Source organism: Miniopterus schreibersii (genome assembly GCF_964146895.1).
Source record: "Miniopterus schreibersii genome assembly, chromosome: 7".
NCBI classification, from domain to species: Eukaryota; Metazoa; Chordata; class Mammalia; order Chiroptera; family Miniopteridae; genus Miniopterus; species Miniopterus schreibersii.
The window spans coordinates 69,437,683-69,456,418 of NC_138108.1; the positions used below are offsets into that span (position 1 = coordinate 69,437,683).

At 39.3% G+C, this 18,736-nt stretch overlaps 1 protein-coding gene across 2 annotated transcripts in view; it reads left to right on the forward strand.

Moving 5' to 3' along the window:
• The window catches only part of MAP3K19 (mitogen-activated protein kinase kinase kinase 19), a 71,544-nt gene that overhangs the window by 24,393 nt on the left and 28,415 nt on the right, over positions 1-18,736 (forward strand). For both annotated transcript variants that reach the window (XM_081142999.1, XM_081143000.1), the window contains 5 exons: positions 3,099-3,294; positions 10,855-11,043; positions 12,919-13,073; positions 14,747-14,862; positions 16,935-17,047. In XM_081142999.1, the coding sequence (XP_080999125.1) occupies positions 3,099-3,294; positions 10,855-11,043; positions 12,919-13,073; positions 14,747-14,862; positions 16,935-17,047 (769 nt within the window). The remainder of the gene's footprint in view (positions 1-3,098; positions 3,295-10,854; positions 11,044-12,918; positions 13,074-14,746; positions 14,863-16,934; positions 17,048-18,736) is intronic.

Below are 18,736 nucleotides of genomic sequence, written 5' to 3' on the forward strand. Positions count from 1 at the left end.
TAATCTTCGGTCTGTTTTGCTCTAATGAGGTTTTTTGTTATTTGTTCCCCAGACTTCATCTGCCCTTGGGTTTGTCTGGCAGAAATAGCATTAACTGGGTCTCTGTTCTTTATTTTCCCCGACCAGAGTGGTTTAAGCTATGTATTCTCTGGTTGGGGAGAATAACCATTCACTCTCAGGTGTCCTTTGTTAGGGGAGATAAGGTCTTGCGATTCACCAGCTGGCTGTGAAAAGTTCAAACTGTTTGGCCTTGTTTAATTTTCTTGTCTCAGTTTCTCCATTCCCCTTGCCCAGGGATTTTCCTAGCTTCTCACTGTCCTGCCTCACCAGTGCCTCGTTTTTCTCATCTGCAAAATGTTGTTATTTGGAATTAAATAGATAAAATACGTGTAAAGCATTTAGAATAATGAATGGCACGTAGTAAACATTTAATAAATGTTGGATATATTGCTGTTATTATTATAGTATTATTGTTATGTAACATCACTTCGAGCAAAGGTAGGAAAAGACTTGAGGAATTGATTCTCTATTTCGATTTATTCTCTATTAGAAATTTGGGGGGAACACTAGTATTTATCCTAGGAGACTTAAAGGGAATAAGTGGTAATGATAAATGTCAATTAGAAAATAAAGTGAATTGCAAGAAAGATTGTAGATAGATTCTAATCACTAGGTCAGTGTTTCCAGAAGTTGTCTAATGATAGAAATCACGTGAGTGCTTAAGTGGGAGGGTGGTGCTGGGGGTGGGGAGGATGGGGAGGTGGAAGGTGCTTTCTGGAGACAATACAAAGGTCAGTTGTTGCCAGGGGTTGAGAGGGGGTGTTGAATAGGTGGAACACGAGGGATTTTCAGGGCAGCAAAACTACTCTGTATGATACAATAATGGTGGGGGCATTCTTGTACATTTGTCCAGACCCCTAGGATGTCCAACCCTAATGTAAATTATGGACTTTGGATAATAATGGTTGTCAATGTATGTTCATTAATTGTAACAAATGTACAACACTGGTGCTGAATGTTGATGGAGGGGAGGCTGTGTTTGGAGGGGTCGGGGAATATTTTAAGAGTCTATTCTTTTTTAAAATTAAAACAAAAAGGGGGAGAACCCCCAGCCTTATTCCAGACCTACTAAACCAAAAGGAATCTGGGAATCTTTATTTATAACAATGGTATAGCGTAATACCTATGCTCAAGCAAGTTTAGGAAACTGCACTGAGCTAAGGCCACATTTCTTTAAAAGCCAAAGGTACAAGACACCCTAGTTATCTGCTGGCTCCGTTGCTGACCTCATCTATTATCACTCCATAAAAGCAAATGCCTGCCTCCTCCTGCATCAGGCCTTCTGCTGCCCAATCCCATCCTCTTGGACCCATATTTTATTAATCTATGGCCAATGTGTCACAAATCCTCTTAAGCTTTATTTTCAAATTTTTGTTTCTGCCTTTCTATTCCCTATCATAATAATCTTTTAAAAGTACCAATGTTCCTAAAAGGCACTACTCAGAACTCTCCATGGCCTTCCCAACCTGCTTAGAAGTAAAGTGTAAATTCCCATCTGGTCCATTCTCTCCTCATTGACCCTGGGTATCTGCCTTTGTTCATGCCCTTCCCCAGTCAAAACTGCCCTTTCTCCTTCACTCTGGGTCTCCAAATATTATTGACACCTTTGTGTCCATGGAGTGCTCCAGCCCACTTAGCCATCCCATTTCTCTGGCATTTATAAAATTCAATATCTGTCATTTGCTTTGACAATTATATATTTTCTTTCCTGTATTTTGTCTTGACTATTTTATATTATGTTCTATTGTGACAGGTCCATAAAAGATCCTGAAGGACAATAGTATCCTCTGAAACAAATGGATGAATTTATTAAATAGTACTAATTCTAGGGTGAAGTACATGTTCTCTTTGAGAAAAAAAGCTTCATATAGCCTAGCCCATGAATTCTGAAGACATTTGTATGTTTAGAATATTAAAGACCAATTCTAGATATTTTCTTGTTTATTTTTCTTAGCTTTCCTCCACAAAGTTGTACTGTGAAATGGGCCTTTTGTTTTTTTGCTTTCAAACAAATGCCAGTATGCTGCAAGTAAATTGCCCATTCAATAAAATAGCATGTGACTGTGGTGTCAGGTGAAATTGGAATATAGAGTCTGATGAAGGATTTTCCAACAGTAAGAGGCTCCATGGGGGAGGTAGTTTGGTGACTACAAAAAAATGTAATTTAAGAGCTATTTCAATGATTTGGAATACCATGATGGGATATTCAAATTAGGACTTCCCTGAAAAATCTAGAGTAGTGGCCACCATGCTCTTCAATGACTCACACTGTGCTAGAGTTATGGAGGATATAAAAGGGGAAGGCATGGAACGTCCTTGCTATTGAGCAGTTTACAGCATTGTTGGGAAGATTGGACTTGCAAAAAGAAAATAATATAGGGGTTTTAATAACAACACTAAAAAAAATAAAATCCTACGAATATTTTCACCAGTGGAATGAGCCAACACTTTGTATATAGTATTTCAGATCCTTACCAACTATTTGAAAAGGAGAATATCATTTCCATTTTCAAGATGAGGAAATAAAGTTCAGAGAAGTTGAATGGTACGCTCAAGATCACACAGTTGATGATCTGAGGAGGAGGGATTTGAATCTGGGTCTGTCGGACTCTAAACTTGTGCACTTTCCGTTCCAGTGTTGATTCATTTTTATTTCTCCTGTACCACAGCAGATCTTGAAAAGTGATAGTAAAATTATTATTGTTCCAATTTTAAAATATAGGGTTGGGCCAAAGTAGGTTTACAGTTGTTCGTATGGAAAATACTATAAAAATTAATAAGTAAAATTACAAGAATAAACTCCGTTTTGCGTACTCACAACAGTAAACTTACTTTTGCCCCATCCTGTATGTGTGCAAAGAGCCAAGATTGGTGGGATGCTGAGGTTTTCTTCTTTTTCAAAATTGTCTTTAAAACTATTATAGTATTTTACACATAAAAGAAGGAAACAGGGGACCTAAAGATAGACTTTGTTACATTTGAATCACCCACTGCTTTGTTGTCTCTCATTGAATTAAATCGTTTATTTTCTCTTAAAGGCAATTATATGGAACAAGCAAGATGAATAAAAATAAACTGATTCATGATTTCCTGGAAGTTGTTTCAAGAGGTGATGTGCCACTCATCTGTGACCATATTACTAAAGTCCATTCCATCCTTGGAAACCTTGACTTTCAGCATCCAAAGACTGGGAACACACCTCTCATTACTGCAGCAGAAGGAAATCTCACAGAGGTAATATGTGCTGTCCAGGGCCCATGGATACTCTTCTACCTAAGGATTCCACGATGGGATGTTTGGGAATAGCATTATCTCCCACCTCCATGAAAGAACTCCTGAAGATACAAAGCAGGGAGGTGCGGGATGGGGGTGAGGGGCAACTGGAGGGAGAACTAGGAGATCCTAAATAATCTAGACAGTCACCACTTTTATTTATTCCCTTAGTCAACAGGATACTAGACTTCGTGTTGGATACAAAGTTGAATCAAACACAGATGTCACCTTTAGGAGCTTATGGTCTAGTGGGACCACATAATGGAGCCTGAGTTTTTTCTTCTTTTTTAATCCCCACCCTAAGCCCCATTAGACCTGGAAATTTGTTCCCTGCTCTAACAAATGCATATAATCCTGAAAGCAGGGAGAAAAGAGTAAATAAATAAAAGTAAGACATAAAAGGGCAGAAGATTTTCCTCTTTGTTTTAGCTATATATCCAGCTAGAGTGCCTCATACATCTAAGTGCTTAATAAATATTTATTAAATGGGTAAACTAATGATTAAATAATCTATTTGGGTCTTATTGATCATTTATACTATTGTGTGTAGTAATTCATAAGGTCCTTTTTAAGAATGCAGGTGAGCCCTGGAAAGGTGGCTCAGTGGGTTGGAGCATCGTCCTGTACACCAAAAAGGTTGCAGGTTCGATCCCCAGTAGGGACATGTATGGGAGGCAACCGATCAATATTTCTCTCTCACATCAATGCCCCCCCCCTTCTGCTCTCTCTAAAAATCAATAAAAACATATTCTCAAGTGAGGATTAAAAAAAAAAGAATGCAGGTGAAAGTGACAACAATATGAGCACTTAGAATTTGGAGGGTCAGCAAGGAGGAAGCTATAAGGGGAATAGAAAAGGTCTTAGAATGGAGAAACTACAGTGAATAACAAATTTTGCTCAGCTGCACAGGCCAGTGCCTCTACAAGTTCTTGAATCTAAATGGAAATGGATCCTTAACCCTGCCTGGCCACTTCAATTAGCCTCTCTCTTGACTAATTCTTAACTCTTATTCTCTTTGGATTTTTTTCTATTAACACCTTTTAAAGAAATTATAAAATATTATTATATATGCTTTTTAAAAAGAAACATGTATGCACAACTTAAAAATGAGACTAGCACCAATGTACCCACCATCCAAGCCAAAATTAGAACATAGCCATGCCTCAGAAGCCTTCAATATGTTCCTCCTGAATTGCATCCCTACCCTTCATAACCATTATCTTGAATTTTGGGTTAATCATTTCCTTAGTTTTCCCACTTTTGCATGTATTCCTAAATAATGCATTATTTGCTTTTCCCGTCTTTGAATTTTATAAGAACAAACCTGCACTTCATGTGTTTCTCTGTAACGTGCTGCTTCTCTTCATTATTATGTTTTTGAGATTCACCCGCTTCAACACATGTAGCTGTGGTTTTTCATTTTTACTGCTGTTTAGTATTCCATTTATGCCACAACTTATTTGTCCGTCTTACAAATTGTTAGCCTGATACAATTTCTTGGGTTCTTGGCATAAGAAACAAAGCAGGGTCAGAAACAGTAGTTTTTGCCAGAGTATTACTGGTTTTATGTCAGTTCCCTAAACCTTAATTCCTACAGGATGATAGGAAGGGGACCGGAGGACCTGATCAAACAGAGGATTAGATTGCAGGAGAAGAACCCTAAATTTATGGAAGCCAAATCTTTTATAATGGGCATTAAGCAAACCTACTCTTTGCTCCAGAGGAGATACTATCTCTATCCAAGGCTGTTCACTATACAAACACTACACAAATAAGCTTGAAAAGGGAGTCTGGGGCCAAGGCAGTCAGTGCTCCTGCCCATTAGACTTGCAGAAATGTAAGAGACCCAGGGAGCCTTGTCTCCTAAAAATATCTACCCTTTATTTCTACATTGTCTTCGTTTCTAGTGAATTTTCTCATGAGTAGACCACTCTGTTGGTCACTCTGACTAATCTGACGAACAGAGGCTGGGATCAAATCCATCCTTTTGTTTCACACAACATTCAATTAAAGCTACTATATAGGACTCCATGCAGCAGAATGAGGCCATACTGTAGGCTAGCCTCAACCCTGCCATGCAGGGTCCTGGACCCCTCCAGCTGAGCAAATCCCGTAAACCACCAGGACCTGCCCTACAAAACCAGGTGGCTTTTTCCTTAGGTTTCTCTTTTGATTAGTCCCATTCATTCTGAGGCATCAATCCAGGTACAGTAGCATGTATTAGCCATTGCAGACTTCACCTTGGCCCACAGCAGGAAATCTAGGGCAATTATATCACGGGTAACGACCCTGGCCAGTGATTTGACTGCTGATCGGAATGTCTTTCAAGGATGAGATGGTGTGATTGGTAACTTCAACTAAATTCAGGGGCAAATGTTGTCCTCCTTTTTCTAATGGTCTGACTCCTATCTTAGGAATAATTATCCACAGGGGGCACATAAACGACAAGTCAGCTATCCCTCTGGAAGCTCCCCCATATAACCAATGGTAGCTTCATTTTGGGGAGATCTCTGGAGTCATCTGAGGCTATATCATCTACTGATGGTATTTCCTTAAAGATTTGAAAGTCTCTTGTGACCACCCCTAAGGCATAAGTCACCATGTTTTCAGAAGGGATGCAAGTTAATGCCAGATTTCTACTCAATAAGTATTTTCCCTTTGGGGGGAGGTGGTTTTACAAATGGGACCTGCATTAGTAAGTGGGCACAGGTTGACATTACCTTCATGTAGCTTTTCAGATGGCCAGTAGGCCTGAAGATTCCCAACTCAGTCTGAATAATTGTGCCTGGTCCTTGATTTAGAGGGACTATCAGTACTGTTTGCCCATGCCAATAGCCTAGTAGCAGTTACTCGCCCCACAGAATGGATGAGTGATGGCTATAGAAGTGAGAATAATTTGGTGTTGATAGTGTTTTACATGGAAGGTGCAAGATCTGGGGCTGCTGCCCACTATTGTTAATAGACTTCTTGGTAAGGCTAAGGGAACTGGCAAACAAATCATGATTGGGCTATCTGGCAGGCCCAGCAGTCAAATTTAAGGTGCTTGTTAATGTTTTATAGAGCCACACCAGGACATTTTCTTTCAGGAGGGTGGTTCTGAAGGACAAGGGTCATTAATGTCCCTCCCTCCCCTGTACCCTACAGAAAGTTCTCTCTTTAGGTACGAGGGTTGTTTCTCTCCTTCCACCACCACAAAGTCTGTGTGTCGCATTTCAGTAGCTACAACTTTACCCCTATATCAGAAACATGGAGTTTTTTACCTTGTGCCCAGTCTACATTGGTGGTTGTTGCCATGTCTGATTATAATGGGTCCAGGCAGCAATGGAGGCAATGTGGGTCAAGCAGGGTCAATCAATAGTTTCATTCCAATCTATTTCATCAGAGAGCAGACCTTTACCATGGGTTCCAACATGAGCTGACCGAGACAGTTTGCTTTTATAGTTCACAACCTTAAAGAGAGGTGTTTTTAATCTGTCAGTCTATAATTTTCCAAGTGGCAGACCCAACAGCTAGGCCATGGGCAGCAGCCCAAGAATTAGTAAAAACCAAGTTCATTAAGGAGAGTAGTGGCCAGAGCTATGTGAATAGCCTTCAGTGCTACCCATTGAATGGAACAACTGCATCCATTGTTGGTTCTGTATCATTGACACAGAGGCCAACCAGCTGCAGCAGCCCAGTGCATGCCATTGGGTTTCAACCTGGCTTAACCATCAGTTACCCAGGCCCAGGCATTTAGGGGACCTCTGTGAAGTGAAATTCCCCTGAGCCAACAGTCTTGCTTCAGGTGGTGAATTGTGGGATAAAATTTCCCCTGAATGAAAAGGTACCACATTTTCATGTAGAGCGAAGATGCTAGTGTGGCCAGGTCAGTGGCTTTCCTTTATTCCTTTTTAAAAATATGTTTTTATTGATTTTAGAGAGAGAGGAAGGGAAAGGGAGGGAGAGATAGAAACATCCATGAAAGAGAAGCATCAGTCATCTGCCTCCTTCACGCCCCCTACTGGAGATTGAGCCCCAAACCCGGGCATGTGCCCTGACCCAGAATCAAACTGGTGACCTCTTGGCATGGGTTAATGCTCAACCACTGAACCACACTGGCTGGGCAGGCGGCTTCTTAAATATATCATTTCCATGTGAAGAGCAAGGCTTGAGTCTTTCCCATCATTCTAGTCATCAAGTCCAAACTAACTTACCACAAAGAGGGAATTCAGTAGGTTTACAGTTGTGAATCACATTCTTTTGAGTTAGTAAAACTGTTGTGATAATCATAACCTGCATGTCTTTTCCCATAGGAACAACTGTAAACCTACTTTTGCTCACCCCTGTATTGGGCCTGAGGGTCACAAGGTCTCCATGCATAATGTGTTCAGTTTTGACAAGAGCCACTAGCAAGCTAATATCTACTTTTCAAAAGTGATGTACCTATTGCATATGTCAGGGAGTCTATAAGTCCAAATCCCCAAGGGACAACTCTGGGTGGAGACTCCCTCCCTTTGCCAGAGGCTTCCCAGTTGGCAATATGATCAGTCATAGAGACTCAAAAGGGTCAGGGGCTCCAAAGATACTAGCACTTTTCTACATAGTAACTCATCATGGTCAGAAGAATCCTACCTGACACTTAATGGGATTGGGAAGTATACACTTATAATACATTAATTCCTATTGCAGATTCAGATATAGAAGCTGCAACAATAGTACATTGAATTGACCCCAAAAGCACCACCCACAGAACCACGCTAGCTTTCCTTCCCTACTGCAAACCCCATTAGCTGAATTCAGATACCCACCCAAGGATTGGGCAGCAAGCAATGCAACTCCAAGAGCCATAAAGGCTTGAGTCTTTCCTCTCCCCAGAGTTCACCAATGTACTCTCATGGATGGCCATGATCTTCAGTCCCCTTTGAAGATAGGGTGTCCCACTTCTTATGCTCTTTTTCCTTAAAGCAGATGCGGTTGGGGTACAGGGGGCTGGAGAGGGGTTAGGAACAAGGAGAAAGGGTGGTTATAGGCCAATAAGCAAGGTACATTTACTTCTGGTTTCCAGAAACATGGAGGCTTCTCGTTGCTCAACTAAATGAAGTCCTGATGTTTTCAGTCTGTCTAAGCCCTCTATCAGGTGGCAAAGTAACTATTACTGACACCATCTACTTCAGCTACAGGCAAGGGTGACTCAGTGGCTACGGCCCCATTGCTTTCTGACTGGAGCTTCAGGGTTTGAAGCCTTTGGTTGACTCGGACTTAAATTTCACAGCAGGACCTTTAAATTTTTTTTTTAAGGATTCTACATTAATATAAATCATTTGCTGACTCATTGTCATGATAACATCTCTTAAAATTTCACCTGATTTTGACATAAAGTCTACGGGAGTTTTTCAAGGCAGTGGGGCTGATCAGAAGAAACTGTCTAGATTTCTTTGTGTCTGTTTCTCTTTCTCTAGTGAGTCACCTTCATCAGCAATCTAACCCAATCCAGGCCAGTAAGAACCTGAACACTAGTTAATGCCTCATCTGTAGTTTACCATGGGAATTTTTCTGTCTCAGGGAAATCCCCCAAGAGAGCCAATGCTCCCTTAGAGTAGCTAAACCTACTGCAAAAATTCTGAGACTTTGCCTTCATCATTAAATGGATCTAAGGTGGTCAGCAGGAAGGGCTAAGCTGCAAGATAGCTATTGTCACTCCTCCTTATCAAGCATTATGCATCTTACCACCCATATTCTAAATGAACCAGCCAAAGTTCAAAGTGTGCCTGGTTTCTTACCATTTCAATCATCAATTTTCCTACTTCCATCCTCAGTGAAGACATGCATCTCTGTAACTGTTGTCTGAAAGGAATTAGAATCTTCTGCTCACCCAGGACAAATCTTGGCATTATTTGCTACAATGGCGTGAACCTGAGGCCAACTGCCAGATTGGTAAGGAAGGTACCACCCACAGAAGAATTCTCAAAAACCAGGAGACAGCTGTTTTAAACTTATTTCCCGATAGACATCCTATAACTACCTCCCTGTTTAGTTCCTTAAACAGTCATGTGTAGTCAGTAAAGTGGAAGATCATTAAGTGTCCCATTTACCATACAATTTGGTTAACATATTTGTTACCATTTCCCATGAACTTTTCTTAAATACCATTAATTAGCCCCTGAAGCCCTCATTCCTGTTTAATCATCTTACCTTTTGCAAAAATTATCAACTGTGAAGCAGCTGAAATTGCCATAGTTTCAGAGTTTGGCAGAAGACACAAGATCCTGGGTCAGAGAAAAATGATAGTTTATTATTCATAATAGTAATAGCCAGCATTTGCTTCAGTTCCATGAGCCCCAATCTCCACAGGGCAACGTGAAGAGGTGATACCTATACACATACAGTGGGCTGGATTATAAGAGAGGGATCCTGAACTGATACAGTGGACAAGAGGACAAATGACATTCAAAGCTCTGGAAGGAGCTGGGGGGGGGGGGCGGGGGCGGGGGGGAAGCAGGAGTAGGAGATGTGATGAAATCATTAGTAGCTAACTTGAAAGGCCTTACCAACCCCTTTTTAGGAATTAGAATTATAATCTTCAAGGAAATGAGGAGAGGGAGAGGGAGAGATGATGCCTCTTCTTATAAGGACGCTAAGCCTGTCATATCAGGGCCCGCTCCTTACAAACTTATTTAACCTTAATTACTTCTTAAAGGCTCTCTCTCCAAATACAATCACATTGCAGGTTAGGGCTTCAACATATGGATTTTTAGGTGACATAATTCTGTTCATAGCATTCACAGTACTTTGTTCACACTATATCCTTTGCTTGAAACAATCTTTCCCAGCAGTCTCTGCCTAGTCAGTTGAGTCTGTTTCCACAGTTCTCAACTTAGACAGCACTTTCTCCAGGAAGTCTTCCCAGCCCCTCTAAGACAGCTTAACAGGTTTCTTCTAAGTGCCCCCCTCTGCTTCCTGTATTTACCCTAACATTGCGTATATCACACTGTGTTGTAATTATCTTTTTATCTGTCTCTGTTCCTCACTAGATTGCAAATGCCTTAAAGGCTGGTCATCTGTCTATTCATTGTTGAGGTCTCAGCACCAAGAACAGTTCTTGACACACATGCTAGTCACTCCCTCAATCCATATTTGTTGAGTAAATGATGCCTTCACCATAATTGGAGCTTGTTCTCTACCTAGAAATACTTGAAACATTCAATAATCTATAAGCCTGAATTTTGGGGTTTGATATTCTAAAACTACAGATGATACTAATAAGACTTGAATGTTTTATCTGGACATGAAATACTCACAGACCGTTAGTTTAAAAAAACTGTAGTATCCTCAAACCATCCACATTATGGAGATTTTTGTTTCCCAAATTTACAAAAGGCAAATACAATCACCTACTTCCAAATCAGTTCTTCATTTTTATGCCCCTCTTAGTCTCCTTTCCTATATCATGAATCAAAGCCACATTTAAGTAAGTTTTCCACTCAGCCCCGAAAACACTATTGGCCCTGAAAAATGCTAAACGAGAATGTTGTGGTGTTGCAGGTTGTTGGGTTTCTTCTGGAAAAGGGAGCAGATATCACCCTTTGCAATTACAAGCATCAAACTGCGGTCCATGTGGCTAATTGTGATGTCCAAAGACAGCTCTTGGCCATCAATGAAATCCAAGCTCCCCAAATGCAACTTCTACAAAGTTCATGGCAAGGTGATCTAGAACAACTTCAACAATTGTTGGTCAGTCAAATTGATGTTTGCTTCTGCCTTCGGGTAGGTGGGTGGGTGGGTGGTAAGAAGGGCACAGGCTACATATAACTCCTTTTAAAGAGAAATCAGTTCTTTGCAAATACAGTCCCAGGAAGTTTCAGGCAGGAAATATGAGAAAGAAACAGGATCAGACATGACACTGGGTTGAAAAATAATGTAATAAAAGAACAAAGCAACAGCCTATTTCCACCTTCCTGCTCTGGATGCAACACCTCTGGGAAATGATGTGGTCCCAGGATGCCCCTGGAGAGCTGTCAGCTTGCTCAGATGCATTCCCTTGACATCATTGCCGTTTGTACAATTGCTGCTTAGATCCCTTTGGACTAGTTGCAGTTATTATCTTTATCCAGAAAAGGGAATCTGAGAGCCTAGCTTTGCATAGTATTTAGTTGTGACTAAAGGAGTTAAGACGATACATTTTTAAAATGCTGTCTTCATAGGGTATTGATCTTCTTGGTTAGATTTTCTACCCATAGATATTCTTTCCCAATGTAACTTGCAAAACCATATGCATAACCGAGGGCATTTACCTTCAGAGATACCGTCAGATCACATCACCTTTTGACTGAAAGAAAATCAATTGCTGCTAGGAAACAGTTTCTTCCATTCCCTTATGGTAGAGACACAAACAGATAAAGAAAAAGTGAATGACATTCTAGTCACCTAGAGTTCAAGAAAATATACAACAATATCCAAAGGACTCTACATTTTTTGTTGAATTAAATGATAGTCTAAAATTGCCATACGTCATGAATTCTGGCTTAGAATTCTTTTTGAAAGACAGTACATTTTATCTTAATGGTATTTGCAACAGTTGTAATCTAGTGTCTGTTTTTGTGACCACAGTTTTCACCCCTAAAGATTGGCAACCGAGTTTTAAGAAACTGGTGCCTATAACTGGATCCCGAGTTTAAGCAGCAGATGCTGAATTAATATGCTGCTGTAAGACTTGTCTCAGCTCAAAATTTTCATGTTGGTTCTAACTAATAATAAACATTGATATAAGAGGTGGTTTCTTTTCAGAGACTGAAAAAAAGTTAACTAATTCCCACAACACCACTCTGAGGTAATATCATTATCTCTAGTTTGTCCCTGGAGGAACTGAGGTAGAGACGCTGACTATATTAACATGGCATAAAGTGAAATAAGATGAAAATGAGTGAGTTACTTTGGTCTATGAAATAAACAATTTGGATAATTTGGCCTTCCAGTAGCTTTTCAGTTTTGAATTATCCAAATTTAAAATTTAATTAAGACATTAAAACAACATTTATATAGCCTCCATTTGATTATATAAATACAGTTAAATGAGAGGCCTTATTATTGTAAATCAGCCATTCATTCCACAAATGTTATTGAGCCTCTGTCAGACACTCTGCTCTCCAGTCGTTAAAACAGCCCTGCAGGGAACACACTGTTATTGCTGCTTTATAGCTAAGGGCTCTAAAGGCCAGTGAGGAGGGTTGCCAGTTTTGCAAACAAAAACACAGGGCACTCAGTTAAATTTGAATTTTAGATAAATATCAATTTTGTAGTATAATTATGTCCCAAATGAAAATGATTCATTGTGTAACTGGTGGTGTCCCTTATTTTATCAGTGTGATTTAATCACCTTTTAACAGAGTGTCCTTGATAGAACCCTATCAGGGAGGTTAAATAACCAACTCAAGCTAAAATTCAAACCCAGGGCTGTCTGCCTCTCAGGCTGTGTTCTTTCAATTCATCAACTCCCTCTCAAATATATTGAAGTTAAAATAAGAATTTGGTCAACCAATGAAAATGCAAAGATTAGTATAATAAACATTCAGAAAAACATAAAGGAAATAAAGTTTCATGTTTTTAAAGGCATCTGAAGAGTTCCTGGATGTAAATTTCCCCAACCAACATGGCCTGACCCCTCTGATGCTGGCTGTGAGAGACGTGGACCTGTTTGAGAGTCTTGATATGCTAACAGCCTACAGTCCTGTGGAGGTTCTGACTGAGCTCCTCAGGCATCGTGCGTGAGTATGAGTGGTCCGTCATCACCTATGGAAAGGCATAGATGCCATTCTTATTTACAGAAGTCATTTAGATTGTTCAAATTACATATACTAAATGCACATGGGTGTTCATAAAAGGGACTTTGCAGTTGCAAAGTGATGTACGGATGTTGGATGTTGCTATCTATTATTCTTATTACATTGGTCCTTTGTTTTATTTGTTTAAATACTTACTCTTTTCATAGTTACTGGGCATGTCAGATGATTCTTTAGTATATAGCTTCCTACCTCCAGTGTGTTATTAATTATTTTGGAAAGCATTGTCCATTATCAAAAGGATTTATAGTAGTGATTTCCAGTAATCTAAAAATTACTATATGCTAACATGCTCTTTTAGGAGGGGACAAGTAAACAATTAACTTTTAAAAAATCAGAGGGTTAACAAGTAGCCTCCCATGCTAGGATTGGTTTCCTGATGCTGTTTGTTACCTAGATATTTTGTCATCAAATAAGAACACATGGCCCAAGCTTTTTCATATGGATTTTGTTTTGGGGAGGGAGCTTAAAAAAGAAAAGTATAATCTGGAATGTGAGCTATTGTAAAAGTATCAGTTAGTATAAGAGGTTGAAGATGGAAGTTTGAAGCTACCTCAGAATTTAGTGTTGAGGAACAGCTGAGGAGATTGGATACCACCCCAGAGATGGTGCTCAGTAGTCCTGAAGTGGGGTCCAGAATACAGGAGATTAAATGATGCCACACAGAGAAACACTATCCAGGCAGATGAACAAACTGAGGTCCCAACAAGTAAAGTGACTTGCTTAAGGCCACATATCAAGGTAGTGGCAGTTTCCTGATCCTTGATCTTATGCTATTTCTCTTGAATCGTGACCTTAGTGGAGAAAAGGCCATAATAGAATATTGTTTCGTATCATAAAACAATACCCAGTCCCATAACAACAGGTTCAAATTCGAAGGTGTTAGGTCGGAGACCATGCTCAACTCTCTCCTTGTCCCAGAACATGACGAGTGAAGTTTTACCATTGTTTCCTCACCATAACCTGTTGATCCGGTTCTCATCATTTACCCTCTGGGTCTCTCTGAGCTGATGTCTAGATTCAGTGCAGCATAGAGAGGATATTAGTGCTGTTGCAAGGAGCCCTAAGATCAGCCAGTTGGGCTTAACCACCACAGGGCAAAGCAAAGAGAAATGAAAAGACCATGCAGAGCAGGGTTTTATGACAAGATCTCTCCACTCAAACAAGAGCCTATGAAGTAAGCATATCAGCTTAATTTTAAAGAGAGATTCTACTATTTTGAATGATAAAAATTAGGTGTTAGCCTTAGAAAAAAAGATATATCAAGAAAGTAAGCAGTTAGCTAAGACACTGGAAAGAAAAAGTCAAGTCAACTGTTTGGAATGATAGGACAATGGTTTATCAGGATGTTTTATCTTTACTTAATTTATACCTCACTGAAGAATTATGAAAGTTTTTGTCCAAAACTTTTTCCACAAATATTAGAGTGTTTCTAGAAAAATTGTCACTACCTCATACATTTGAAGTCATTATTGTCATCCCCAAACTACATAAGATTATTTTCATTTATTTGATGTGTCAATGTTTCTCCTTCCATATTCGTTTTCTTTTTCTACAGATTTAACTAATAATCTTTGTGTTGATTCTATTCCTCCTAGAGATCCCAAACTCTGTGACTTTAGTGGAAAATCAGCAATACATTATGTGTCACAAGTAAAGAGTTTTAAGAAACAGCAGTTATTGGACATTCTGATGAATTCAATGCCCAAACCAGGTAAATATTTTTATTTCACTTTCAAATGTTCCCAACTATAAGAGCCCTACTACGAATCTTTCTTTTTCTACATGTATTTGATGGTCCATTTAAAGAAATCTAGCCAACAATTATTTATTGAGCAGTGACTGAAAGCCCATGACCAGGTTCTCTGAGGGATGCAAATAAGCCCTTTGAAAGTGGTCAGAGACACATCATATAAGTCAGAGGAGAAAGAACTTATTGTGAACTTGAAAGGGGAAGAGGGACTTACGGTGGTTCTTGAATGCTGGATGAGATATGGTAGGAAGAAAAAAGAGAAGGCTTGATAGAGATAGGGAAAGAGAGTCTGAGCAAAGACATAGCGAAAGGCAAAATGAAAAAAAATGCTACTGAGTAACATACGACTTTGTGAAACCTGCTTGACTTTATTGTTTAATTGGCTTTTTGTTTGAAGCTTCTGGGCAGGAAACAAGGGTATACCTAAGAGGGTTTCATGGAAGAGGTGAGACTCAGTCTGGTCCTTGAAAAACGATGGGATTTGATTTTGTGGAGCAGAGGCACCATGCTATAAGGGAGCATGGTTATCCCAGGACCAAATGGGAGACTAGAACCGAAAGTTCATGTCAGGGAAAAGGAACGCATAACATCAGATACATAAAGACACTGGGTCCATTGAGGACCCATTAAAAGTAAAGCTGATATAATTTTTTCCAATAAAATAGATTCACTAAAGAATTTGAACCAGAGAATGATGAAAGCCATGTTTTAGGAAAATTAACCTGTTCTTATTGTGTAGGATGGGTTCAAAGAAAGAGACTTGTGGCAGGGAGCTCTATTAAGAAAGTATGGAAGTGTCCGCATATGGTGGTAAGAGCCAGGGAAAGAATCCGTGGGCAAGATGTGGCAGGAGGTCTGAGAGGTGCTGGGTGTGGTGAGTTTAATAGATATTGTGAAAGAAGAATTCACAGAACCTAGTAATGTAAAGTTGATAGAGGAGACACAAAGACAAAAGTTGAGAAAGAGTTGAGTCAAACATAATTCCGGAGTTTCAGCCATGGGACGTGGGAAGATGGAAATATAATCAACAAACTAGAAGAAGGGTGGTTTGGTGAGGATATTAAAGGTAATGTGTTCTCAAACACTGTATTGACGGAACCTTGGCACTTTCAAGTAGCAATTTTCTGTAGGACAGTGCTTCTGGGAAAGATGGGTTGATATGTTAGTCTGGGAGATGTCTACACAAAGGAGACTGTGAGAACCTGAAAGTGGACAAAATCATTGACAGATTAATGACGGTGAAAAAATTGGGGGTACTGAGCCGAGGAGGTGTACCCACAGTTAGGGAGTGTTGTGCACATAGGGTCTCAAGGGAGTGAGGGGGGTGGAGGAGAATTGGGAGAGAGTTGCAAGAGGAATAAATGGAAACAACATCAAATTAGAAAAGAGGTTACAAGGCAGGTATGGTAAGGAAGGGAGAAGTTTCAATGGCAGGATAGAGGCAGAAGATAGATTGCAAAGAGTTAAGAAGAAAAATGTGATGAAGAAATAGAGGGTCTGAGTATGGATCACTTGTTCAATTTTGTTTCAGCTACAAGATAAATGGAAGCGCCATTGGAACCAGCATAAGTTTTCATTGAAAAGCCCATGCTTATTTGAGGAAGGCAGGCTAGCAGGAGGGGCATGAATCAGAACAGTGTCCCTCAGGAGCTACCTGGGAGTTCACTGGTGTTCAAACCGTGTCAATTTAATGTGGATTCAGTACTAGACGGGATGTGTGCTCAGAGTAGCTAAATGTTTTTAATTTTGGTGACTATAGAGCAAATGCAATTTCCAGCCCCTTGTTCGGGGTTTCACATAGCAGCTTTGTCTAGTTTTTAAAAATCAAACAAAACCCCATTCATTCTGTGGACTCTTGTCCTCGCATCTCTTCCTGTGAAAATTATCCCCTGAAGTGCATCAGGATCCCAGACCACTATTTCAGGAAAATCTTTGACAAAATGGAACTGATTTTAGAACCAAGAGCTAAATTCTCCTGTGAAATTGCCGGAGATGAGTGTTATCAAAACACGTTATTATGTTTCTTTTGGCAGAAAGACATACTGAATCATTTCTTGACATTTGTCACGATACAAACTCTTCTCCAACTGATATGACAGTTACTAAAAACCATAATATACTCTTGCAAAGCATCAGCAGCAGTGAGGTAAGTTGCTCTCTTTAGAGAAACAAACCAACAAAAAATGAATAACCTACTTCATCTACTGCTTCATTTGTGTTGCTTGAATATTTTATAACAATTATGTACCGCAATTATATTAAAAGAAATTTAAAGCACATTAAATAAGACAGTGTTCTTCGAGTTTAATCTCAGAGCAGTAATTAGCTAGTCAACCCTCAGTCTCATGCATTGTGTGTGTATGTGTGTGTATCTAATACCACAAAATATTGTTGCATCCACACTAAACAAAGTGTGGCTTGTCTTTATGGGTGTTAATATGAAAAAGGAGAAGATCATGAATCTGATCATATCAAATCCATCACAGGGTACCACAAAGGAGATGCCTCCTCTTGTCCCTAGTTGCCACTCCCTGCCTGTGATGAATGACTCCACAAATGCCCCTCCTAGTGCAGTAACAGTACTAGTAATAAACATTGTGATCCATAGAAAATTGTGGAGTGATACCCAAGACTTAAACAAATTGGTAATAGTACCTTTTGAATTTTTATAAAAATTAACATAGCCCAAGCAGTTAAAAATATTACTACTCAATATTTTATGGATCAGAAAAATATGGCCACAAAATTGTTTATTTTTGAAAGTTAATGAAGTATGGACTATACTATTTATAAACAATAATGAGGAGTTTCGGAGATGGTGGAGTAAACACATTTTATTCCCTTTTCCCTTTCAAAAATCATCCCAAAACAACAAAGAAAATTAAAAAACAAGACATCCTTTTTTAAGCTTTTATTTTGCAATAATTATTGAGTCACAAGAACTTATACATAGAGGTCCTTTGTGTCCTTCACCAGCTTCCCTCAACGAGAACTATTGTTGTAACTGTAGTACATTGCCAAAACTAGGAAATTGACATTGATGCAATACAATTAACTAACCTACAGACCTAATTGGATTTCCCTAGTCTTTGCATGTAAGCCTTTCTCTCTCTCTCTCTCTTTTCTGTTTGTGTGAGTCTGTGTGCAGAGTTCTATGACCTTTTATCCCCTGAATCACAACAATCAAGATGTAAAACTGTTTTGTCACCACGAAGTAATCCCTTCCTACTGCCCTCTTTTTAACCACACACACCTCCCTTCCCTAACTCCTGGCAACCACTGATCTGTTCTCCATCTCTATAATTTTATTTTCACTTTGAGAATGTCATATAAATGGAATTATCATATATGTAAACTTTTGAGATTGGCTTTTTCTACTCAACATAATGCTCTTGAGTTAGATCCAGGTTGTGTATGTCAATAGTTTCTTTGGATAACTAAGTAGTATTCTACGATACAGATGTTCCACAGTTTATTTAACCACTCACCCATTGAAAGACATTTGGGTTGTTTCCAGTTTGGGGCTATTACAAATAAAGCTACTGTGAAAATTTGTGCACAGATTTTTGTGCACACATATGTTTTCTTTCTCTAAGATACATGCCGAGAGTCCAGTTACTAGGCCATATGTATGTTTAACTTTTAAAAAAGTCAAACAATTTTCCAGAGTGGCTTTACTATTTTATATTCCCACCAGATGGATTCAGTTTCTTTACACCTTTGTTAGCATTTGGTACTGTCAGTATTTTTTTTATTTTAACCATTCTGATAGTTGTGTGGTGGTATCTCATTGTATTTTTTTAAAAAAAATATGTCTTTATTGATTTCAGAGAGA